This window comes from Synchiropus splendidus, chromosome 3, assembly GCF_027744825.2.
Source record: "Synchiropus splendidus isolate RoL2022-P1 chromosome 3, RoL_Sspl_1.0, whole genome shotgun sequence".
In the NCBI taxonomy this organism is placed as follows: domain Eukaryota; kingdom Metazoa; phylum Chordata; class Actinopteri; order Syngnathiformes; family Callionymidae; genus Synchiropus; species Synchiropus splendidus.
In genome coordinates, this window is record NC_071336.1 from 34974610 (window position 1) to 35000584 (window position 25975).

The 25975-nt window shown below is 47.2% G+C and overlaps 1 protein-coding gene across 2 annotated transcripts in view; it reads right to left on the reverse strand.

Annotated features, from left to right (window-relative positions):
- LOC128755647 (cadherin-12-like) overlaps positions 1-25975 on the reverse strand; it is a 188157-nt gene that overhangs the window by 19939 nt on the left and 142243 nt on the right. For both annotated transcript variants that reach the window (XM_053859517.1, XM_053859518.1), the window contains exons 7-8: positions 11616-11869; positions 1084-1220 (exon numbers count right to left, since the gene is read on the reverse strand). In XM_053859517.1, the coding sequence (XP_053715492.1) occupies positions 1084-1220; positions 11616-11869 (391 nt within the window). The remainder of the gene's footprint in view (positions 1-1083; positions 1221-11615; positions 11870-25975) is intronic.

The following is a 25975-nucleotide window of genomic DNA, read 5'->3' on the forward strand; positions in this document are numbered from 1 at the left end:
AGGACACACACGGTGGAACAGCGCTGTGAGCGCTTATTTTCATTGGTCTAACGTTACAAGGCTTCATGTCGTACAGCAAGAAGCCCCATAGTGCGTAAAATGCAGTAATTTATATTCAGTTCAAGATGAATTTTTGTTGCGCGGCGTAGAAGTTTCTGTGCTGAGATCGTATCAGCTGTGACACGGGTGCGAACTCGCTGCTTCGAGGGACCATTGGCCATGACGCAGTCATTATGGGCGAAACCACGCGGGCGTCAGACACATATGAGCCCCACACCCCGCCCACCCTCGGCCTCCTGAATGAGTCAGAGGTGCGGCAGAGGAGCTCTCTCATCGTCACAGTGACGTCATGTCACTGTTACTGGAGGCGACAGACCGGTCGGCGGCGCACATACACACCGATCTGTGGTTGCCATTCCGGTGATCAAGTGCGATGAGGAGTCAAAATCCGGATCCTCTCCCTCCTCACCGACGGCGTCTCTCCTCCACCTCCCAATAAAAGCTTTCCACGCTCATAGAAAAGCAGATTAGCATGTGGCTGCTTTGACCTTGAGGGAAAAATGTGCAGTATCTGTTTCCAAGGTGACAAGGAGTGGAGACTGAGCGGCCCGTATTTCACAGTCCGCCCTAATGAAAATACAGCGTGAGTAATTCTGATGGAGCAGCCGCCGCCCGCCCGCCGGCCCGCCTCGGGGATAATGACTTTGACGCTTCTTAGCTTGATACGATGACTTGATGGCGACGGATTTGCTTATTTATCCAGAAACGGACTCCGCTTCCTTCATAAACAGCATCATTAGCGGGATGACATGTCTTCATAGAAGCGCTGGAAGCTGAAGAGGTGTGAGGTAAAAGTTGGCTGCGGAGAGAGAGCAGCCTCACCTCCAGTGCCGGCGCCATCAAAAAGAAGAAGGGCCGTAAAAATGAGAAGGTTGAAGGAGACAATGTCCTGCAGATACATCCCTTTCATGCTTTTTATGGAGGCCCATAAACCTCTGCTGCAGATGGAGTATTGACTGCAGTCAGCGTGCGCTACGGCCTTCGCACCGATGATGGCGCTGGAAGGACGCGTCTCGTACTCACTCAGCTTCGTCGCCACCACCGAGATGTTGTGCTGGGAGATGGTCTCTCGGTCCAGAAGCTCGTTGGTGGAGATGGTTCCCTCCACCGGGTCGATGTCGAAGTAGCTGTCCAGGTCACTCTTCCAGTCGATGGAATACCTGAGGGAACAGCGAGGTCACGTGACAGGAAAAAACGTTGCAAGTAAACCTCACATCACGTTAAACTGTGGGCGCCAGCTGATGGGCTCTGGAAATGAGGACACTTCCATCAGAACCTCATCACTCATGACCACGTCGCAGGACGCCTTTGATCGAGTGGCGCTTCCTGCCACAGCTGCAGAGTTTTCTGCGTGGTGAAGCTGGGATTTTGTTCCTGGACTCCAGCCCTGGTTCGCCACGCTCTGCATGCTGCCTCCCTGCCACTGCTGGGCTGATGAGCCAGCCATCTTGGGACTTGGGACACCTCCAGCACGGTGCCTGTCAGTCCCCAGCAGGGGAGTCCGACCCGGGACTTTGGACATACCTAGCCAAATGATTCTCACGATCTGCAACCATAAATAAATCGTGCTTCAAAAAAAAAAAAAAAACCAAACAACTCTCTGGCTCTTGTCTCCACATGTGCTTTCATTGCACCACACTGCCCTCTGCTGCCTTGGAGGTGGAACTGTTGAACAATGGTTTGTCATTTTCCTATTTTACCCTGTCAAAAAAGGTCTACTTCTTTTGACTCTCCACCATCGTACATTTGATTGAGACTTTATTTGCATACATAACTTGTTGCCTTTGTCACTCAAATTTGACATGACAACATGAAATGGCTACACAATAAAAAAGTGACACATTACCAACATTAAAGTGAGGTGTAAAATAAGTCATTTATAAATAGGGCTCAGTGTCAGAGTTCAGAGTGTCAGATGAGGCTTCATGACACACAGTATAGAAGGGTAGATGAGGTTTCATGACACAGTATTGAAGGGTAGATGAGGCTTCATGACACAGTATTGAAGGGTAGATGAGGCTTCATGACACAGTATTGAAGGGTAGATGAGGCTTCATGACACAGTATTGAAGGGTAGATGAGGTTTCATGACGCAGTATTGAAGGGTAGATGAGGCTTCATGACAGACAGTATAGAAGGGTAGATGAGGTTTCATGACACAGTATTGAAAGGTAGATGAGGTTTCATGACACAGTGTTGAAGGGTAGATGAGGTTTCATGGCACAGTATTGAAGGGTAGATGAGGTTTCATGAGACAGTATTGAAAGGTAGATGAGGTTTCATGACACAGTATTGAAGGGTAGATGAGGCTTCATGACACAGTATTGAAGGGTAGATGAGGCTTCATGACACAGTATTGAAGGGTAGATGAGGTTTCATGGCACAGTATTGAAGGGTAGATGAGGCTTCATGACACACAGTATAGAAGGGTGGAAGGGTTTCATGAAACAGTGTCCTGGTTTTCAGAGGCCACCAGATGGCGCTGTCTGCTGTAAAATGTTTGGACTTGAACAACACTCATTCAATGAAACCTCACATCATTTCTAAACCAAGAGCACCATCTAGTGGCCTCTGAAAATTAGGACACTGTCTCATCAATTCTGCGATACTGTTTCATGATGCCTCATCTACCCATCACTGTCGCCTCGCCTTCACTCGACTCGGTAGGTGGCCTGGATTGAAGGTAGTCTGGTGCAGATGTTCTTGTGTGGGTTGGTGGTGCAGATGCAGAGCAGAAGTTGATGAGCAGCAGCAGCACCACCTGGGGCGGGTTCAGAGCTGTCGCGCCCACTTGTGGGCCTGGGACTAGGCTGGTACTGCGAGTCAACTTGGAGAAGATGCATCCCCTTCACCTCCTGTCTCATTTCTACAGAGGGTTCTGGCGGCACCAGCCTGTGGACCGGTGTCCAGCCTGGATCATGAAGGCGGTGTCGCCGCCCAATCTTCAGGCTTAGTTTTGGGGCCGGACGTTTCTTTGGCAAGTCTTCTGTGACTGAGGGGACAGACTGGCCCTTTAACGCTGACTTCCCTTCGGGCTCATGCAGATCAGTTAGGTGTATTATAACGTTCATTACTCATTCTGACTGCTCGTTGCCGGGGAATGTGCTGAGAATTGCAATTTCAAATTCCAATTTATTAATGGGTGGCGTGCACGCTGGCCCGGGCTGGGAAAACTGACTTTTTTTCTTTTTTTTCTTGGCGCATAAATGATGTTTTTTTTTAGGTAGAGTATCAATCTCTGGCAGCCAATGAGCAACAAAAGCATCAGGTACGGTCGGGGTGTGAGCGGGTGCGCGGCGGGTAAAATGGCCTCCGTGTGAAACGGATCTGTGCTTCCGCTCCGTCTGAATACCAACTAAGACATACAAAAGGACGTGAACGCAAACAGTGACAGCGCCATTTATCACCGGCTGCTATTCCGTCTGCAAGCTTTTCATTTATAATTTGGGTGATTTACGAAAGAGAAAATATGTCGTCCTCGGCACGTTTGTGTGATATTTTGCTGCTGGGCACTGGCGCCGTTTCATTTCACGTAACGTCAGAGCGAAGCGTCTCCTCTCTGTTGCCACCATTCTGTCACTTCCCTGCCTCCATTTGATCTGGCGATGGCATCCCTCATTCATATTTATCGCGCTTTCTCTTTCAAACCCGCTGAAAACTGTCATTAAGGATCAAAAACTGCCGCCGAACTCTGGCGCTGGAGTCTTTTGTTGAGGAGAAAACGGACTGGCTTCGCGCTGTGTTTGCATTTCGGCGTGTTTCCTGTGTCGCTCTCCTCCTTGAAGTTGCCGTGTTGGTGTCGTGGTGGTTCATCGCAAATCTCTTTGATAAATATAACAGGCAAACCACCATCAAGGGTTCAACGGATCAATGCTCTGTCATTTTTGCTCGGGGCGACGCAGATTTTTCCGGTCTAAAAAGGAGAAGAAGGAACATACTGGAGGTAATCTGGGCCAAAACATAATGGGAATTAGTGAGAACAAAACGGGAGGGAAACAAAACAAAGCAGAGCCAAAACACAAAAGTATGTTGTGTGTACAAGCTCATTAATAAGAGCGGATTTGTTCGGTCTTTTAATGAGCAACAAATTGGTTGCTCAGCGACGGCGGTTTTGAGAGGACTGTTCACTTGTTTTGACTCAACCTTTTTTTGTTTTCCTCTTCCAGGAAACCATTTATTGATCATTATTTATTCACCTCTCACCGCGACACGGCTGAAATCTCCCTGAAACATGACTCGAAGAGGGGTTGTTTTAAAGCCTTCAGAAGGAGGTGAGAGGAAACATGAAAGTCCTGTTGTGTGTTTCTCCCGCAGGCCTCCTGACACCAGAGTGAGCCTCAACATCACCCAGATCTGTGGATCCTCCTGCAGCTGTCGAGAGGCTCTTCCCTTCCTTCAGCCTGAGTCGTGAACGTTGGAGTAGGAGCTTCTGCTTCTGAGTGTTTTAACTGTCAAAAGCAACATCAACTTTGTCTTTTTTGAGGGGAATTGCTGAGAATTGATTCAGTGGACCACGCTGACCTGTGCTGATCCTGCCCCAGGTCCACTCACTTTCCCCCTGTTTGTTTCTGTTTCCTTACTTTCCTGACATTGTTCTCATTTTTAACCATGTTCTCTCTCTGTACTTTTGTGTTGGTCAGTTCGACAACATTCTGCCGCCTTTGTGTGGATCAGGACCATGTACTTTTTCTTTGTTTTGTTTTTTTTCTTAAGAAAGACTTTTGGACTTTGACTGACTGAACTAGAGACCTTGGGCTCAGCTTTCATACAATGTTTTTATTTATTGCCTTTCTACAACACTCTACTTCTTCATGTTGAGATGACTTTACTTTTTAAAAATTGTATTTATGTATTTTCATTTGGACATCTATTATCACCCAGTATTGCGCGTGAATACTGCGGTCGATGGAGTGAGATCACATTTAGTCGAGTAAATGTCTTCAACCAAGCAACAACAACTCTCAACACTGGCGGAACTGAAGTCCGGAAGGAGATTCAGGATTGAAAAATAACGTTTTTATTGCCATCTCTTCAATAAATGTGAAAACTCCTCCCTTTGCTTTCTTGTTTCTCAGTCAGGTCACTACTACGGTGCGGTGCAACTACGGTACAGATTCGTGAAGATTCTGCTCAGCCTGCACTTGCTTTGTTTTTATCGTCAATAAAATGTTTCAGTTCAGTTCACCTCACAAAAAAAACTCTTCTTCTTTCTCTCTGGGCTTCTCCCTTCAGAGGTGGCCACAGCAGATCATCCTCCTCCATCTGTCCTCTGCTTCCTCTTCTCTCAAACCTCCAAACCTCATGTCCTCCTTCACCACCTCCATCCATCTCCTCTGTGGCCTTCCTCTCCACCTTCTGCCTGGCAGTTCCAACATCTCACCATCTTCATCTACCAATGTACTGGCTCTCTCTCTCTCTCTCCTCTGTACATGTCCAAACCATCTCCATCCAGCCTCTCTGACTTGGTCTCCTAAACACCTGAGCACATGTGCTGTCCCTCTGATCCTATCATCATCCTGCTCTCACTCCCAGAGAGAAGCTCAGCATCTTCATCTCTGCTACCTCCAGCTCTGCCTCCTGTCTTCTCCTCAGTGCCACTGTTTCCAAACCATACAACGTTGCTGGCCTCACCACCCTTTTGGACACTTTCCCTTTCATCCTTTCCGACACCCTTTTGTCACACATCACACCTGACACATTTCTCCAGTGATTCCATCCTGCCTGCACCTGCTTCTTCACCTCACCCTGGACAGTTGAGCCTCAGTACTTCAAACCCTCCACCTTCTTTAGTTTTACAAAAAAAAAAACAACGTTAAATGAAAAAGAGAATAATCGGTAGCGAACGATATGAATAAATCTAGCATGCTATTATTTTTATGCCAAGCTGTATTTGGAGGACAAGTACCATTTAGAGACACACAGCTTCTGACAAGATTCCTGGAAGCTGTAGAGTGGAGACCTTCACTGTGAGCTGCTCCTGATATTGTGGGAGACGTGGAGGACTCTGACCGACAGATCCCAGCTGAGACGGGTCAGTGCTCTGGAGGAGGATCCAGATCCCCTTATCATCGCTTCCGCTCCAGGTCACTGACTCTCCCCAAACATGAAGCAACACATCATCTGAGAGACAGCGGCGCCGGCGAGGTCATTGATCTCAGCGCCTGAAGGAAAGTTCATGACCAAAGCCACAGCCATTCCACAAAGTGCTTTCTGCCCAACTCTCGGGCACAAGAGAAGACGGGGTCTCAGAAGCAGCCGGCGATGCACTATTCATGAGAGCCTTTTGTTTCCGAGGCTGAAGATAGCGCCGCGGCCGCTAAACGTCTGCAGGCCTCATTCCCCAACCCTTTGTGATGAAGGGATGAAAGCTCAGCTGGAGACGTGTTGGTATTTTTAGTCGGGCCAAATCCTCCATTGTCCTCTTCGGTCTAAAATATTAAAACAAAGAGGTTTCCAGCAGGTTCTTGTGCATCGCCACGCAGCCATTACAGGCCCAACAATCGCCGTGGCAACCACAACTAATAGATTTTCCCAAAACAACTCATTCAATTTTAAAGTGCCTATTGTTGTACGGCACTCAGGTTTTATGGGAACACGCGTGTGTGTGTGTGTGTGTGTGTGTGTGTGCGGCAGCGGGGGCTTGATTGAGGAGCGATGACTTGATGTGTGAATAATTCACTCTCGCGCGTCACTTTCTATAAAACCAATATGAAAGTGGTGTTTAAAAGTCTCCCCTGATGCCTCCAGCGGAGAGAGTTGGAGGGAAGCACTCGCCGGCGGAATCGTCTCTGCGCCGCGGCTAAGTGCTGCCGCAGTCCTGTGAGTGACAGTTGAGTTCTGAAGGTTGTTGGGTTGGATCACGCAGCTGCCGTCGCCATGTGATGTGAGCTCCAAACTCTCAGAAGGTCCTCGCATCGAGAGGAGGTGGAAACGCAGGGGAGGCGGAGGAGACGCAGAGGGTGGCGCATTTTTGGCAAGTGCCACTCCAGCCTCAAGTATATGGTCACGAGTCCGTGTCCTGACTCAAGTCTTTGGTCACGAGTCTGAGTCAGGTCTTGAGTCTTTGGTCATGAGTCCGGGTCAAGTCTCAAGTATTCAGTTACAAATCCGAGTCAAGACTCAAGTCTTGAGTGATGAGTCTGGGTCAGGTCTCAAGTATTCAGCTATGACTCTGAGTCAAGTCTCAAGTCTTTGGTCACAAGTCTAAGTCAAGTCTCAAATATTCAGTTACAAATCCGAGTCAAGATACAAGTCTTTGGTCACGAATCTGGGTCAAGTCTCAAATATTCAGTTACGATATTGAGTCAAAAGTTAAGTCTTGAGTTAAGAGTCCAAGTCAAGTGTCAAGTCTTTGGTCATGAGTTTGAGTCAAATCTCAAATGTTCAATTACGAATCCGAGTCAAGTCTCAAGTGTTTGGTCACAAGTATGAGTCAAGTCTGAAGTACTCAGACGATGCGATACGATACGAAGTCAAGATCCTAGTCTTTGTTCAACTCCAAGTCAAGTTTCAAGTTCTTGGTCATGAGTCCAAGTCAAGTCTCAAGTATTCAGTTGCGAGTCAGAGTCCAGTCTTAAGTTTTTTGTCATGCGTCCCAGTGAAGTCTCAAGTCCTTGGTTACAAATCTGGGTCAAGTCTCAAGTCCTTGGTTACAAATCTGAGTCAAGTTTCAAGACCTTTGTAACAAATCCGAGTCAAGTCTGAATTGTTCAGTTATGAATCTGAGTCCAGTCTTAAGCCTTTGGTCTTGAGTCCCAGTGAAGTCTCAAGTCCTTGGTCACAAATGTGAGTCAAGTCTAAAATATTCAGTTATGAATCGGAGTCCAGTCTTAAGCCTTTGGTCATGAGTCCCAGTGAAGGCTCAACGCTTTTGCCACAAGTCTGAGTCAAGTCTTATGTCTTTAGTAACAAGTCTGAGTCAAGTTTGAAATATTAGTTATGGATCTGAGTCCAGTCTTAAGCCTTTGGCAATGAGTCCCAGTGAAGTCTCAAGTCCTTGGTCACAAATGTGAGTCAAGTCTAAAATATTCAGTTATGAATCTGAGTCCAGTCTTAAGCCTTTGGTCATGAGTCCCAGTGAAGTCTCAACGCTTTTGCCACAAGTCTGAGTCAAGTCTTATGTCTTTGGTAACAAGTCTGAGTCAAGTTTGAAATATTAGTTATGGATCTGAGTCCAGTCTTAAGCCTTTGGCGATGAGTCCCAGTGAAGTCTCAAGTCCTTGGTCACAAATGTGAGTCAAGTCTAAAATATTCAGTTATGAATCTGAGTCCAGTCTTAAGCCTTTGGTCATGAGTCCCAGTGAAGGCTCAACGCTTTTGCCACAAGTCTGAGTCAAGTCTTATGTCTTTGGCAACAAGTCTGAGTCAAGTCTGAAATATTAGTTATGGATCTGAGTCCAGTCTTAAGCCTTTGGCGATGAGTCCCAGTGAAGTCTCAAGTCCTTGGTCACAAATGTGAGTCAAGTCTAAAATATTCAGTTATGAATCTGAGTCCAGTCTAAAGCCTTTGGTCATGAGTCCCAGTGAAGTCTCAACGCTTTTGCCACAAGTCTGAGTCAAGTCTTATGTCTTTGGTAACAAGTCTGAGTCAAGTCTTAGGTCTTTGGTAACAAGTCTGAGTCAAGTCTGAAATATTAGTTATGGATCTGAGTCCAGTCTTAAGCCTTTGGCAATGAGTCCCAGTGAAGTCTCAAGTCCTTGGTCACAAATGTGAGTCAAGTCTAAAATATTCAGTTATGAATCTGAGTCCAGTCTTAAGCCTTTGGTCATGAGTCCCACTGAAGTCTCAAGGCTTTTGCCACAAGTCTGAGTCAAGTCTTATGTCTTTGGTAACAAGTCTGAGTCAAGTCTGAAATGTTAGTTATGGATCTGAGTCCAGTCTTAAGCCTTTGGCGATGAGTCCCAGTGAAGTCTCAAGTCCTTGGTCACAAATGTGAGTCAAGTCTAAAATATTCAGTTATGAATCTGAGTCCAGTCTTAAGCCTTTGGTCATGAGTCCCAGTGAAGTCTGAAGGCTTTTGCCATAAGTCTGAGTCAAGTCTTATGTCTTTGGTAACAAGTCTGAGTCAAGTCTTATGTCTCTGGTAACAAGTCTGAGTCAAGTCTGAAATATTAGTTATGGATCTGAGTCCAGTCTTAAGCCTTTGGCGATGAGTCCCAGTGAAGTCTCAAGTCCTTGGTCACAAATGTGAGTCAAGTCTAAAATATTCAGTTATGAATCTGAGTCCAGTCTTAAGCCTTTGGTCATGAGTCCCAGTGAAGTCTCAACGCTTTTGCCACAAGTCTGAGTCAAGTCTTATGTCTTTGGTAACAAGTCTGAGTCAAGTCTTATGTCTTTGGTAACAAGTCTGAGTCAAGTCTTAGGTCTTTGGTAACAAGTCTGAGTCAAGTCTGAAATATTAGTTATGGATCTGAGTCCAGTCTTAAGCCTTTGGCAATGAGTCCCAGTGAAGTCTCAAGTCCTTGGTCACAAATGTGAGTCAAGTCTAAAATATTCAGTTATGAATCTGAGTCCAGTCTTAAGCCTTTGGTCATGAGTCCCAGTGAAGTCTCAAGGCTTTTGCCACAAGTTTGAGTCAAGTCTTATGTCTTTGGTAACAAGTCTGAGTCAAGTCTGAAATATTAGTTATGGATCTGAGTCCAGTCTTAAGCCTTTGGCAATGAGTCCCAGTGAAGTCTCAAGTCCTTGGTCACAAATGTGAGTCAAGTCTAAAATATTCAGTTATGAATCTGAGTCCAGTCTTAAGCCTTTGGTCATGAGTCCCAGTGAAGTCTCAAGGCTTTTGCCACAAGTCTGAGTCAAGTCTTATGTCTTTGGCAACAAGTCTGAGTCAAGTCTGAAATATTAGTTATGGATCTGAGTCCAGTCTTAAGCCTTTGGCGATGAGTCCCAGTGAAGTCTCAAGTCCTTGGTCACAAATGTGAGTCAAGTCTTATGTCTTTGGTAACAAGTCTGAGTCAAGTCTTATGTCTTTGGTAACAAGTCTGAGTCAAGTCTGAAATATTAGTTATGGATCTGAGTCCAGTCTTAAGCCTTTGGTTATGAGTCCCAGTGAAGTCTCAAGTCCTTGGTCACAAATGTGAGTCAAGTCTAAAATATTCAGTTATGAATCTGAGTCCAGTCTTAAGCCTTTGGTCATGAGTCCCACTGAAGTCTCAAGGCTTTTGCCACAAGTCTGAGTCAAGTCTTATGTCTTTGGTAACAAGTCTGAGTCAAGTCTGAAATGTTAGTTATGGATCTGAGTCCAGTCTTAAGCCTTTGGCGATGAGTCCCAGTGAAGTCTCAAGTCCTTGGTCACAAATGTGAGTCAAGTCTAAAATATTCAGTTATGAATCTGAGTCCAGTCTTAAGCCTTTGGTCATGAGTCCCAGTGAAGTCTGAAGGCTTTTGCCATAAGTCTGAGTCAAGTCTTATGTCTTTGGTAACAAGTCTGAGTCAAGTCTTATGTCTCTGGTAACAAGTCTGAGTCAAGTCTGAAATATTAGTTATGGATCTGAGTCCAGTCTTAAGCCTTTGGCGATGAGTCCCAGTGAAGTCTCAAGTCCTTGGTCACAAATGTGAGTCAAGTCTAAAATATTCAGTTATGAATCTGAGTCCAGTCTTAAGCCTTTGGTCATGAGTCCCAGTGAAGTCTCAACGCTTTTGCCACAAGTCTGAGTCAAGTCTTATGTCTTTGGTAACAAGTCTGAGTCAAGTCTTATGTCTTTGGTAACAAGTCTGAGTCAAGTCTTAGGTCTTTGGTAACAAGTCTGAGTCAAGTCTGAAATATTAGTTATGGATCTGAGTCCAGTCTTAAGCCTTTGGCAATGAGTCCCAGTGAAGTCTCAAGTCCTTGGTCACAAATGTGAGTCAAGTCTAAAATATTCAGTTATGAATCTGAGTCCAGTCTTAAGCCTTTGGTCATGAGTCCCAGTGAAGTCTCAAGGCTTTTGCCACAAGTCTGAGTCAAGTCTTATGTCTTTGGCAACAAGTCTGAGTCAAGTCTGAAATATTAGTTATGGATCTGAGTCCAGTCTTAAGCCTTTGGCGATGAGTCCCAGTGAAGTCTCAAGTCCTTGGTCACAAATGTGAGTCAAGTCTTATGTCTTTGGTAACAAGTCTGAGTCAAGTCTTATGTCTTTGGTAACAAGTCTGAGTCAAGTCTGAAATATTAGTTATGGATCTGAGTCCAGTCTTAAGCCTTTGGTCATGAGTCCCAGTGAAGTCTCAAGTCTCACGAGTCACGCCCACAGGCAGCGCGTGCTGGATCCGACACTTTACTGTGTGGAGGGTGAAAGCCACCATCAGTCACAGAGGGCAAAGATCCCCCACATGACCAGGGCCACGTGTGCGAGTGGCCGGTAGTTGCGGAGGCTCGGTGGCGACTCACCGACTCTCCGCTTCCTTCAGCAGCGAATCGACAGCGCGACTGATGTCAAGCCCCCGGCGCCTGCCAGCGCGTCATGAGTGAACTCAGTGGCGGTTGAAAGATCATTGATCATGTGATGCCTTCACGGTCCAGGCTTCAACAAACCTCTCCACTGACTCAGAAGTTTGATGGGAAACTCCTCCGTACCTGACCGGGCTGCTGCTGGCGTCCAGGTCCTGCGCCGTCACCGCGCCGATGATGGTGCCCGCCGGAGTGTCCTCGTACACATCCATCACGTACGAGGGCTTATTGAACACCGGGGGCTCGTCCACGTCCAGGACGTTAATCTTCACCGTCGCCGTGTCCTTGAAGGCCCCGAAGCTTTGGAACCGAGGGTCCAGATGAGCGTTGGCGGCGTCCACCTTGAAGGTGTAGGCTTTCTTGGTTTCATAGTCCAGAGGCTGCAGGTGGAGAGCAGGAGAGACTGTTAGAGAAATGCCATCCCCGAACCTTCACTGAGCCGACGGTGACAAGCAGCAGAAACACAGATGCCAGTTCTTCAACGTTGTGTCCTCAGCCCGAGTCGTGTGACCTGTCACGGTGGGTCGACGGATTACAGCACCGTGTGTACCACCATGGATCAAGGTCACAAGTCACCAGTCCAAGTCAGGTCTCAAGTCTGTGGCTAAGAGTCTGAGTCAAGTCTGAAGTCTTTTGTCACGAGTCCAAGTCAAGTCTCTATTTTTGATCACGAGTCCTAGTCAAGTCTGACGTCTGTGGTCACAAATCTAATTAATGTCTCAAGTCTCAGGTCACAAGTCCTAGTCAAGTCTGAATTTTTTTGATCTAGAGTCCGAGTCAAGTCTCAAGATTTTAGTCACAAGTCAAAGTCAAGTCTCAATGTTTTTGATCACGAGTCTGAGTCAAGTCTGAAGTCTTAGGTCACAAGTCCTAGTCAAGTCTGAATTTTTTTGATCTTGAGTCCTAGTCAAGTCTGAAGTCTTTGGTCACAAGTCCGAGGGAAGTCTCAAAGTTTTTGATCATGAGGCCAAGTCAAGTCTCAATGTTTTTGATCATGAGTCTGAGTCAAGACTCAATGCTTTTGATCACAAGACCGAGTCAAGTCTCAATGTTTTTGATCATGAGTCTGAGTCAAGTCTAAAGTTTTTGATCACGAGACCAAGTCAAGTCTCAATGTTTTTGATCATGAGTCTGAGTCAAGTCTAAAGTTTTTGATCACGAGACCCAGTCAAGTCTCAATGCTTTTGATCATGAGTCTGAGTCAAGTCTAACGTTTTTGATCACAAGGCCAAGTCAAGTCTCAAGTCTTTGGTCATTTCTCAATGTTTTTCATCATGAGTTCGTGTTAAGTCTCATTTTTTAAAATCTTGAGTCAAGTTTTTGGTCATGGTCATTCACGCTCGTGTTTGGTCCCAAACCACTGTGAATACAAAACCTAAAGAACAATCTCCACTCACCAAACTGAGCTCAAGCCTGAGTACCTGACATTACAGCATGCTGGGTGGCTAACGCTAAAAACAGCCGTCTAACAGAATGCACCTGCTATGTTTTAAACCAGCACATTGTCCAGTCTTCACCGTCATCAGTTGGGATCACAACACAGCGACACCTGGTGGTCAGGGAGCAGAGGAGTATCAGGTGTTCACTCGAGACACGGCGTGATGGAACACTGCGTTCACCCTGCGCTACTAGCTTGAGCACACTGCCACCACTGCAGCGTCTTGCCTTTAGTCCAGAGAAGGTTGTGGTACCATCACGGCTCTCCTGGTTCCTCATCACTCCCTCACAACTCATTTGGACTAATTGAAAACCATAAATCTTTGCTCCTCTCTGCAGAACACCACAGACTGGACTCCCACGGCAACTCCCTGCTAACATCCGTCAGCTATGATCCAAAAGCAGAGATGCACAGAGGACACTTTGTCGACGCCAAGTTCTCACATCAGTCTGCCTCCTGCTGCTGGGACCAGCTTCACTGCACCTTTAACCCAGATGGTCAGCCGGGGCTTATCTGCAGAAAGCTTTCCTTCTCTCTGCCTGAAATGATGAACAGAATCGACGGAAGACTCCGGCTGATCCAAAACACTGCTGGTTATGTTTCCTCTTTTGTCTCCATTGACATTCAGGCCTCGCCTCATCGACTGCGTGAGGACGTCAAGCTGCACTTAGTTGCTGAACTGCACCTCCGCCGCAACATCAACAGCTCCGCCTGCTCGTCCTCTTCCAGCTCCTGACACGTCAGCTCAGGGTCAATTAGTGGAGAGAGCCAGGCGAGCAACCGGCTTCCGACAGGAGCGACGCCCGTGCTGCTGCCCGTCTGCTGCCCTCTCATGTGAGACGGAGAACGCTCGGCCCACCCCGCCGTCACAAGAGAGCTCCCGTCCTTCTGTGTAGCTCCAACGGAGGAACACGCCGGCGCGGTAATCTTATCTCCCCGCCTCAGTTGGGCTTTGTTTCCGAGCGAAAACAGCTGCGCCGACGGATGTGCCGACGCAGCACTATTTGAGCTGGACACCTGGACTTAGCCGAGCTAAAACCCTGAGTCAGGTTCCGATCCAGACGTGGAAACAGAGCAGACAGTTTGCAAAGTCACAGTTTTATCTCCAGTCACACGCAGCGCTTGAGTCTGCTTTAGTTTTTAAATAAAAGCATGCTTAAGAGTCTGAGTCAAGTCTCAAGTCTTTTGTCACGAGTCCAAGTCAAGTCTCCATTCTTTGATCATGAGTCATAGTCAAGCCTGGCGTCTTTGCTCATGAGTCAGAGTCAAGTGTCAAGTCTTTGTTCACGAGCCCAAGTCATGTCTCAGTGTTTTTGATCATGAGTCTGAGTCACGTCTCAATGTTTTTGATCACAAGACCGAGTCAAGTCTCAAGTCTTTGGTCACGAGTCCAAGTCAAGTCTCCATTCTTTGATCATGAGTCCTAGTCAAGTCTGAAGTCTTAAGTCGTGAGTTAGAGTCAAGTTTCAAGTCTTTGATCACGAGTCCAAGTCAAGTCACCTGACCTGGACTTAGCCGAGCTAAAACCCTGATGAATAAAAGCAGCACAGGAGCCAGTGAACTAGTTCGTCAGTGTTTTGTTTCGGTCTGCGACTACTGGACTGCCACCCGTGAACCTCTGTGTCCTCGAGTGTGTATTCTCATGCTCTGTGATTGGGTGTATTCCCCCGTCCTGGCGACCTTGACCCGGGAGGTTTAACCCCATGCCAAACGTATGCCATCGATTCCTGGTGTCGTCTTCACTGTCATGTCTGCACTTTATTCTGTCCGTTCATTTTTGTATTTCATCCGTGTTCTGTCCCGTGCTTTTATTTTGTTAGCCGCGGTTGTCCTCGTTTCCCTTTCCCTCCTTCTCTCCAGCTTCACGGGCAACACAGCTGGCGTTCATTCCCTCCTCAAACCTTCCAAGGATATGAACCCGTCAACGCCAGCTCCAGTTGCCAGATGGTTGCTCCTCGCTCTGTTGGGGAAACTCCTTCCACGCTCTCGATTTCTTCCCTGACCTTTTTCTAGATTCCTCTGTGCGCTCGAATCCCTATTCATTCCTTATTCATTCATTCCTCCCTTAGTTCCTCGCTCCTCTTCTGTTTCTCCTTTTCACCTTTCAGCCCGCGTGTGAGCAGTTCTAGATCTAGCAGTTCTTCATTTATCTCTTCAACGTGGCTTGCCCCTTGTGTGTGTGTGTGTGTTTCTCCACCACTGAGGGCTTTCTGTTTATTGCCGCCTCGTGAGCTTAACTCCAAGTGCATTTTGGTTTTCCCAGCTTTAGGCTTGAATTCTAATACGCCTCTCTTGTGTTTTCAGATTTTTACCCGTTTCCTGTGTGTAGTTCCCGCTCCACATTCTGGCTCCGGCGCTTTTTCTTCATCTTATTGGTCTGTTTATTATTTATTTCATCCATTAAATCTCTGTCATTTTAGCTCGTCTCCTGTGCCTCCTGTCGACCAGCACTTCCTGCACTTGGGTCCCTCCTTCCGAAATCATGCCATACACCCCTTTAAAAAATCCCTCAGAGGAATCGTCTGAGCAGTGAAATCTGCACCTTATTTTGCCTCCTTCTGACACTAAGCTGTGTGATCAGTCTGTCTGTGGAAGTGCTGTCTTTGCATTGACTGCGGCTGGTTATTGACATGCGAACGTATAAAAAAAAAACCCTTGCTGGTTGGATTTGATCAGCAGATGCTGAGACACTCATTTCCTGCTTCAAGTATCCGTAGGTGTTGAGAAACAACTGTGCTGCCTTGAAAGACACCGAGTCATGTTTTGACACCAAGACAATTCTGTATTTCAAAGAGCCGTTGGGTTTCGCCTGGTCAACAATCAGAATAAGAAAAACATACAACATGATCAGTGACTTCAAAACTAAACTTTGGGTGGATTCCAATTCACATTCTTCATTCCTTAAAACCAATGGTGAAGACTGTGTTCCTTAGAAATGGCAGACTGTTATTGTTTACAAAGCCGAAGCCCGCTGTTGCCATTCTTCATTGTTTTTGGCGAAAGGGAGGCAAACTTCAATTGACTCCAAGTTTTTTATTGATTGTTTTATATCTAACTTTAATACTATTTGTGTTGTTATTGCTGCAGCCTTTGTTTCTCCCCATAGTTGACTACTTCTGCCACCTCTTCTTTTATTTTGAAGGTCTCTGTTTTCCACTTCCATCAGTGACCCGAAAAACAAGCGCCAAGTGAGTCAAATTTCAGCTGTCACCGCATCATTTGCCTCAAAGCTCTGTCGCGCTGTGGCTGTTGTGTTTTGATCGCTACCATTCCTCCTAGCTTCACTTGACTTTTCAGGATTCTGCGCTTCCGTTTCTCTAATCCAGACCTGCCAGCACTTCCTGTTGTCTTTTGCGATCAAGCTGTTGTGTTTCACCACATTTCGCCTGGTCAACAATCAGAATAAGAAAAACATACAATATGGTCTGTGACTTAAAAACGAAACTTTGGGTGAATTCCAATTCCTTCCTTCACCCCCAACCTCATTCCTTAGAACCAATGGTTATAAGGAAGAATTTGTTCCTTAGAAATGGCACAAAACCGTGAACACCCCTTAACTGCAGATGCGTCCTCAGACTGTGACTGTTCACTAAATCACTACAGTCAGAGCAGGCCGAGCTTCATACTTGACAAGGTAAACATGGCTCGGAAAGTTAGAAGCATTTCGACTTGTGTCGGACCGATGTTCGGTGTCGAGCCGCGGAGTCGGCGCTGTCGGCACTGAAGGTCACACATTCAAATACATTGTACTGCTACAGTTTACGCGGCTCTGCATTGTTTCACTGAGTGATCGTGTCACACTGTAGTAATACGACCGAAAATATTCGGTCAACGAATGTTCGGTGCCTCCCTCCTGCCTCTTCTGGGTCGTCCTCCATCCTAAGGTAGGTGCCGGCGAATCTCAAAATCTCGCTCCTCAACTTCACTTCCTGAGAATCGAGACAGTCCTCGCTCTTCGCTGGAGCCTTGCTGAGGTTGAGGATTAAGGAAGGGAATGGCATCCACCCTTGGCGTGGGCTACAGATATTATAGGAAGCAAACAAGCAGCACATTGCTTTTTCTCCCTTCTCCCACCCCAAAACAGAAGTTCTGTAAATGTCTGTGAATGAAATCCGCCTCATCATGGTATGGCCATCCTTTCACACGTCTCACTGTAGGTCAGGGACGGATTCACACCTCTGTCAGGCGTCTATCGTCCCGCTCAGACTGAGCACAGGGGCCAGAACAACAACGTGGACGAAGCATCATGCGTCTCTCAGCTGGAGCCTGGGTCAACCTTCATGTCTGAATTGACTCAAGTTAGCACAGTAATTCAGTCCAGCCACTCGAACTGATCGAAGGAGGAGCGCCGGCAGTTTCCCCCGACAGTCGCCGCCGCCGCTCTGCTCTTTATCTCCGGCCCGTCTGCCGCATCAGGTGTCCGCAGAAGAAGAAAGAAGGAGAAGAGTGCAGGCAATCTGAAAGCAATCACTGACCATCACCCGCCGTGATTGGTTTGATTCCTCTGCGCCAGATGCAGCCGGCTCCGCGGCGCTGCGAGGTCCTCCACAGGAAATACACTTGTGCCCTTTTCAATCTCTCTTCAGGAGCGGCAACTGTGCCAGCTTTGATATCAATGGCAGAAACATCAGCCTGAGAAGCTGTGACGGGAAGAGACCAAACATCACCAGCGCATCAGATTATGGCTGGAGATTCAAGGGCCTCTTCCACTCCCAGGCCCGGATGACCGCGTTAGCATCGACTGAACACTCGATATTCAAGAGGCGTCTCATCATACAGTGGCGGTTAGTCAGCAAGAATCGAACCCGAGCACCAAATCGCACAGCGTGAGGCGGGTCACGTCCCTTTTGTGCTTCTTCTTCTCTCAGCGTTTCCGTCAGGGGCCGTCCTCCACCTGTCGCACCAGTCCTTCAGCAGGGGGCGACAGCTTGGATGCCCCAGGGGCCACAGCCTTTTTGGATTGATAATAAAAGTACAACAAACAGTCGAATGAAAATGAATTAATAAAACAAATAAATGTAATGTGTATATTCTGGACAACATCATTAACAATTGCCTATTATTTTCATTTAATTTACATTTCTGTTTTTGTTTTGTAGAGAGGAAAAATACTGTTAAAAACAACAAATATGAGGAAGAAAGCAGGAATATATATATATATATATATATATATATATATATATATATATATATATATATATATATATATATATATATATATATATATATATATATACTATGACCTCAAAAGGGCCCCGTAAATGCAGCGAATGTGGTCCCTAGTTGGACAATGTCGGCTCTTCATGTCTCCCCCGTCCATGAGCCTCACTAGTTGTCCTCCTCTTCTTCCTCTCCATCATCCATGGTCCACCTCTGTCTCTCCTCTCCACAAACCATCTTGACCTCCAAACTGCTCCACATGGCCCTCTGATCTCTGGTTCTTTCTCCCAACGATAACCTCTGTATCGTCCTCTATGACTCTTCTGAGTTCCACCACGGCAGTGACCTCTACTGTTCCGTGGAGCTTCTGCTTCAGCGCCACAGCCGTCACCACCCTGCTGCACTCTCTTCTTCACCTCATGTGCATAAATTGACTCTCTTGACTCTTGAATCCTTGAACTGTTTTCACTTCCGTCGTGCTCCGCCCTCCTCCTCCCTCTCATCCACAGTCTCTTCTATTCCCTCTCTCCTCCCCCTCCTCGTTATTTAGCTTCACGGATCACTTCATCATCAGCAAACATCAAAGTCCTGGGGGATTCTGAATTAACCTCATCGTTGTCACAGTCCTCTCAACCCTGTCCAACCTGCCTGCACTCTCTTCTTCACCTCTGCCCATCATTCCGAGCAACTGGCGTAAAAGTCACACAACTATTACAAATAAATAACAAATAAATATTATCTCCACCCACTACATTTAAGAAGGAAAGTAGATCTTGTTCAGTCATAAGCCGCATCGGTCTATGAGCCACGAGTCCAGTGGTGCTGTCTGCACCGTAGAAAGGTCAGCGGTGCCTAAAAATGCATGAGGTTCACTTCTAAACTAGTTTGGAAAACAGGCTCCAGAATGGAGACGGACTCATGGCACAACCCGGACAATGTTCTGAACTGGAGTCATCCGCTCTTCACATCTTTTATTGACATAAAAGCACTGAAAATGTGCTGTTCTCAAAGTTCCGACACCACAGCAGGTCTCAGCTGCTGCTTCTCATCTCCGAGATCAGCTCTGTCTGCGGAGACGCGTGCACGAAAACATCAATAAAACACCTTTGATTTCATGGGTTTGATGTGGCCAGGCTAATTTTTTATTTTTTTTTCGCAGCATGAGCCTGTAAAATCGCTGTATGAGCTGCAGGGTTCAGACAGGGAGAAAAAAGTAGCGGCTTGTGGTCTGGAAATTACGGTAATTCCTGATTGATTTTTCTATTTGTTACATCATTGATGTTGAACAAAAGGATTCCAAGAATCGGCGTGAAGTATGATGGCACCGTAAGGCGCCAGACTGAGAGGAGCGGGTAAATCAGGTGCTATATCTGCTGCAGCTTGTGCCAGCACTGGCCCCGGTCGGCTCATCTACATGGTGGCAGGTGGTGAAGGAGGAGGAGGGTCGGGGGGGGGGCGCAGGGAGGTGGGCAGCATGAGGTGGAGCGCCAGGCCTCATTAGCCGGCCTCGCACTGAGGAGGCCAGGGGGTTTCATTTACAGCGTGCTGCACGGCCACGATGAACAGAAGACCGAGCTGAGCTGCGACACTGCGCTCCACCGCCGAGCGTGTGGTGCGTCTGGGACTGAGTTACTGTAAACAAACGCACTTTGATTTGAGGGAAATGAGGCTGGCAGTGCAGAGCCTCGTTCAGGCAGGAGGAGGGGGAGGGAGAAGGCGCTGAGAGGCACGCGTCTTTTTGCTCGTCTTTGGTCTCTGCTGGTGACGGCGCTTCTGTAAGTCTCATCATTTAACATGACCTAATTAAAGCTCTTTTTTTTTCAGCACAAGCAAACAAACAAACAAAGTGACAACAGACATGTTCAGTTTGAAAGAGGAACTTCCCATCTGTTTCCACTGCTCACTCAGCTTGACCGGAGAGGTCCATCACATCCAGGTCAGCAGGTGGCAATGGGACCTCCCACTGCTTTCATGCCAACAGCGCCACCTTCTGAGCACCGGAAATAAGGACGCCGTTTCCTGAATCAGCCCATTACAAGAAGGAACTATTTCAGTTCCGGGACGGATTTTAGGATCGAAACGTTTCATCTCAGAGCTACACCCCTGCAGAAATATGTGGTCGAATCCAGTGATTCTTAACTGTAGGGCCGGGGGACCACGGTTGGGCCGCGAGCGCCTCCGAGAGGGCCACTCAAAGTTTTTTAGTTTCACACCTTTGTGCAGACTTGAAAAAATTCTTGAAAAGAAAAAATCATAAAGAAAGTGAAAGGAACTGTTGAAGCAGTTTTTTAAATTATTTAGAACATTTTATGATACTTTTATTTACACTTTACTAATATCTTCTTTGGAGTTTAAATAAAATATATAAATTATATTTTATGATATTTAGACGTGGTTTTATTATATTTATTTTTTTTATTTATTCCGTTTCTAGAACAGTTTGCATCAAGTGTATTTTTTCCCTTTTTTTTCTTCAGTCAATGTGTTCAACATGACTTGCACCTGGGTCTGCTACTGCTCACAAGGTTTGGGTTTGTTTACGTATAAGTAGATTTAATTTGGTTGTTGATCACAAATGAAATCAAGGCCCTGGGTCCGTTTCTTCTGGGAAATGTGGGCCCCGAGAAAAGGTTAAGAAGCACCGGTCCAATCCTCTGGCACAGGGAGTGTATTGTCTGAGGGGGCTTTCACCCCAGCGGGTGGACTGTGTCCTTGGATCGATGTACTTTTGGTCATAAATCTGAGCTGCGGAAACAAAGAAACCAGGCCAGGGCCTCGGACTTGATGCCACCTGCTGTAAGCAAACTGAAACTTGTCCTCAGCGGAGAAGGTTACGCAACAGTCTTTCAAAGGACTGAAAGAACGGTTCCCTTCCATCGTGTTCAAGTTGGAGCGGCGTGGATCGCGGGTTGCACGGGGAGCATGGTGCGGGGGGAAGAAAAAAAAAAACGTTTCACTTCCCGTTCCTATCGCACGGCCGTTTGATGGGCTTTAAACAGCAATCTGACACCTTATTATATGCAGCGTGAATTGAGCGGCATCCCATGGTGCACTGTAACCACCGCATCACGCTGCTGAAGGCTGCCTTTTTCGTCAGTGTAGGACGCAAAAGGCAACTTTCCCAACGGCAATATATGATGCCATGGTAGTGAGCAAGGGTTGGTGGAAATGATTGGCTTAGAAATGTGTGTTTCTGCGTGGGGTGTGAAGTCTTCTGGCCGGAGAATCATGAATGAGTCTCTCTGTCCATCTAAATCCAAGGTACCAGCGACAAATGACATTTTTACAACTGGTGCCGTTGTTACAGGAGGCGGCTGTCCACGGCGATGACAATGAACAAATGAACGGGGAGGGGGGGCGTTATTAGCCTTCGCGCTCCTCTCCCAGACTCATTTTCGCATCATTGTTTGGGTGCAGAATGGTCGTTCTCAGCGCTCCGGTGGCTTCTCTAATGTGCCACAGACACTCCGTCGCCCAATACGTCTGGAATATCTGCTGTTAAAATGGGGCCAGGATGGAGTCATGAGAAACCCGCCGTTAATGAGAAGATGTGCAAATGTGTCTAGGCTTGAGTTGGAGGGAATCAAATCAGATCTGGAGGCCATGGGGGAAATCTCCCAGGAAAGGTCCGGGGAAAAATGGCCACTCATCCTCCCCTCCATCCAGGGTGACCTAGTTTCGCTGCTCCAGTACGTTCCACCGGCCTCCGCACATTTCTTATCCTTAAACATGCACCGGGCGCTTGTTCAGTCAGCTATCTGAAGCGTCTCATGACAGCTTGAGTTTTGGTTTGTGTGTTGTTGTTTAACGCTCTGCTGCGGACCCAACAAGGAAGTGTATCAGCTGTGGAATTTGTGAAAAGGACAGACTGAGTTCCTCTCTTGTCAGTGCTGCTGCTCTTCAACATCACAACAGAACGCACTTGAAATTCTCGCCATGCCGCCGTGTGCCCTTTGATATGGAAATGTGCACCTTCATTGCACTGGCAGTGATACAGACCTTTTTTTTCCTTCCCTCCCTGTGATTGAACCCGTGATGTCCCGAAGTCATTTGTTAATTCAGAGGGCTAATCGTGGCATTGAGTCTCGCAGTGTATTGTGGAGCGGTGTTATTTCCACACAATGGCAGATGAAAATAGGATCAAATGTGTTTCGCAAGATGTTTCCGAGTCGCGCCTCAGCTCGCGCTGCTGAGAGCGCCTGACTCAAGCGCCTGACTCAAGCGCCTTGCACTCCAACTTCAGAGGTGACTTTTGAGGCACCGTCTATGCACATCAGGTGCGACACGATTAAATAGGTAAAATTCACAGCACAGAATTCACGGACAGAATTGCAGACTTGGCTAAGTACAGAATTTATCCTACTGCTAAAACTGTGAGGAGGAAAGCTACTCTGGAAGCCACAGACGCGGAGCTCAGCCTGTTAACTAGAGAGCTGCTCCCCCTGTTGACATGGAGAGGGTGGACGCTTGTATCATCCACCTGTCAATGCTATGTGTTCAACACATGTAGAGGGGTTGGACAAAATAATGGAAACACCTGAACGCTTTGGCGTAAGCGCTCTACCATGTTGAATGCTTGGTTGTAGTAAGTCAAGAATGAGCTTGGGTTGGATTTGTGCGATCTAAAAAATCGGTCCAAAAAGATAAAAGTGAAATAACATTGCTGGTGTCCAAGTTTGCATTGAATTACAGCAGGTTCGAACAAAAAATTAAATAATAATGTGCTAAATATATGCATGAAAAACACGCGTCTAGGTCAACAACAAGTTGAACAACGAGGTGAGTCAGGGTTGACACGACAGTCCACAATATTTGAAGTTTACTCATGTTCTGTATTTACTGTTTATGATGGGAACCAGGGCTTTTGGCTTCCCACGTGTGCGGGACTCCCGTCGTCGGGACCTCATTGATTCTCATTCCTAACATAATAATGGTGAAGGAGATGAAGGTGGAGAGCAAACGCAACTCACGAGGTGTCAGAAAAATGGCCACGCTCCAGGACGGGTGACGTCCTCATGACTTGCTCTCTTCTTGGTCGACAAGTGCGTTGAGGAAGACTACAACAAACTTGTCCAAATGCTGCATACAAAACCTGATACACAAACCAGGAGCAAGACATAAAGAGGCTCCAGCTTAGCAGGGACAGCCTCTCAAAAACTCTCCAGTCAGTCTGCAGTCCTGACCACACCACCTGAGCAGGCGTGGCCAGATGACTGTTTTACATCATTAGCGTCACATGTCAAAAGGACATAGGTAAACAACAAGTGTCACTTCAGGTGCGATGAGACACTTTTGAAATGTGGCTTCGCCTGAGCACTTGACTCAGACCAATCCTTTGTCTTTCAAGAACCCTTCAAGCACCGACTCACAGCTCGCTGTACAGCCGCGGCCTCTGATAGCGTTGTTGCGACGCACAATCCATGTTTGAAGTGAGCAGTGAGTGACTCGTGAATTCCAGTGTCCTGTGCGGCTTTGCAAACTCCCCACTTCAACACAACCCTATTACGGTTGTGAGGCTCCGACTTTCCTCTGGATCTCTCCAAACAGACTCCCCAGGAACTGAGAACACTTGACGTGAGGACATGCTTCCCACTTGAGCGGCAAACGTAGACACACATCTACCACGCTGCATTAGAAGGTCAACTCCTGGTCAGCCAAGTGTCGCTTAAACTGAAACAATTACAAGAGAAAAACGACACTAGGAGTTACCGGCAATGACTGTCGACCCGAGAGGGCCGCTTTACTTGTGCGACAACATTACAACCACACAAAAGAGTTTTAGAAAGATCCTTTTGTGGGGGCATGGAAATAATCAAAACCTAAAGTGCTAAAGATTGGCACTAGCACAGAGCATTTAAAAAAAATGACGTGTTTTTAGCTTAGACCTTCACACTTTGCGTGTCCTTGCGCTGGACATGTGCAGTTGCCTTGGCTTTAATGAGCCATCTGGGCAAACGCTAACCGCTAATTCACCTCATATCAGCATTGTGGGGTGGTGCAGCCATTTTTTTTTCTTTATTTCTGTTTTATGCTATTTAATCTAGTCTAATCTGGCGATGTTTCCGTCACTGATCACATGCTCCTATGCTTTCGGTTCCCCAATATATCCACCAGGGGGAGCAGCCCAGATTCAAAACAAACTCCCAAACCAACATGGCGACTGTGGAAGGAGCATTGATCATGTAGCTCTCGCACAAAAGAGGAAGCAGAGGCAGCGTTGTAGGAGGCGGTGGTCGGTGACGCTGTTAAATATATCGCCAATGGAGGACGGAGAGTTTCCACCACGGTTTCCGGTGGCATTGCTTCGTAAGGTTTGTAGAAACATGCAGAAATACGGAGGAAATGAATGCTGAGCATGGCTAGAAGGCTGGATCCATAGGGAACGTTGAGCATAAATGGACCTTCATGCCGGCTAACAGTGCAAAACATAGCGCAGAGTTGCGGGGAGCAGCATGCCGCTGTGGTGACGATGAAGTTAAAAGTTAAAATAAAGCACCACTGGCAGACTGGATCATCTTCTGCTCTCGTAACGCCGACATGGCAGCATAGGCCTGAGTATGAAATGTAAGGCTGGGTACTGACACCAGTGATGGGTGGTGATCGGTGAGCAGAATCCCACGACAGATACTCCTGCTGGGTTCCGTCCTCACTGGCGCCCCAACAGTGTAACGTGTAACAGATACTCCTGCTGGGTTCCGTCCTCACTGGCGCCCCAACAGTGTAACGTGTAACAGATACTCCTGCTGGGTTCCGTCCTCACTGGCGCCCCAACAGTGTAACGTGTAACAGATACTCCTGCTGGGTTCCGTCCTCACTGGCGCCCCAACAGTGTAACGTGTAACAGATACTCCTGCTGGGTTCCGTCCTCACTGGCGCCCCAACAGTGTAACGTGTAACAGATACTCCTGCTGGGTTCCGTCCTCACTGGCGCCCCAACAGTGTAACGTGTAACAGATACTCCTGCTGGGTTCCGTCCTCACTGGCGCCCCAACAGTGTAACGTGTAACAGATACTCCTGCTGGGTTCCGTCCTCACTGGCGCCCCAACAGTGTAACGTGTAACAGATACTCCTGCTGGGTTCCGTCCTCACTGGCGCCCCAACAGTGTAACGTGTAACAGATACTCCTGCTGGGTTCCGTCCTCACTGGCGCCCCAACAGTGTAACGTGTAACAGATACTCCTGCTGGGTTCCGTCCTCACTGGCGCCCCAACAGTGTAACGTGTAACAGATACTCCTGCTGGGTTCCGTCCTCACTGGCGCCCCAACAGTGTAACGTGTAACAGATACTCCTGCTGGGTTCCGTCCTCACTGGCGCCCCAACAGTGTAACGTGTAACAGATACTCCTGCTGGGTTCCGTCCTCACTGGCGCCCCAACAGTGTGGGAGCAACAGTTTGCTCCTGCAATGTGAGTTTGATGCCAGTAACGTGAGTTCAACACAATCCCTTCAACACAAGTCAAATAAACAGCAGTGGAAGGGACGGCCTGGATTGAGAAACACGCTCGTGAAGGCCTCCGTCTGTGTGTTGTGCTCGCCGTCATTTGCAGCCAATTTCCAGTTAATTTCCAGGGCCTGTGTCGCAGACTCCTGTGCATTTTTAATAAGCTCCTTCTCTGTGTGCACGCTCTGATCTGTAATACAATAGTGTTCAATTCACCCATTAATGCAGGGAATTGCTTCCCGCCGACACCCACCGGGGAATTGACTCCCCCCCTCACAGGAATAATAATCACAGCACATTCTTTTGTTTGTTTGTGCTAAACACAGGTATTACCAGAGCAAGCCGGAGATTAAGCATGCCTCATCTGCGATGCGCTGAGCGGCTTTACAGCCATTCAACTGCCGCATTTCATATTTACAATAGCACTTATCAATCATTAACGGCTT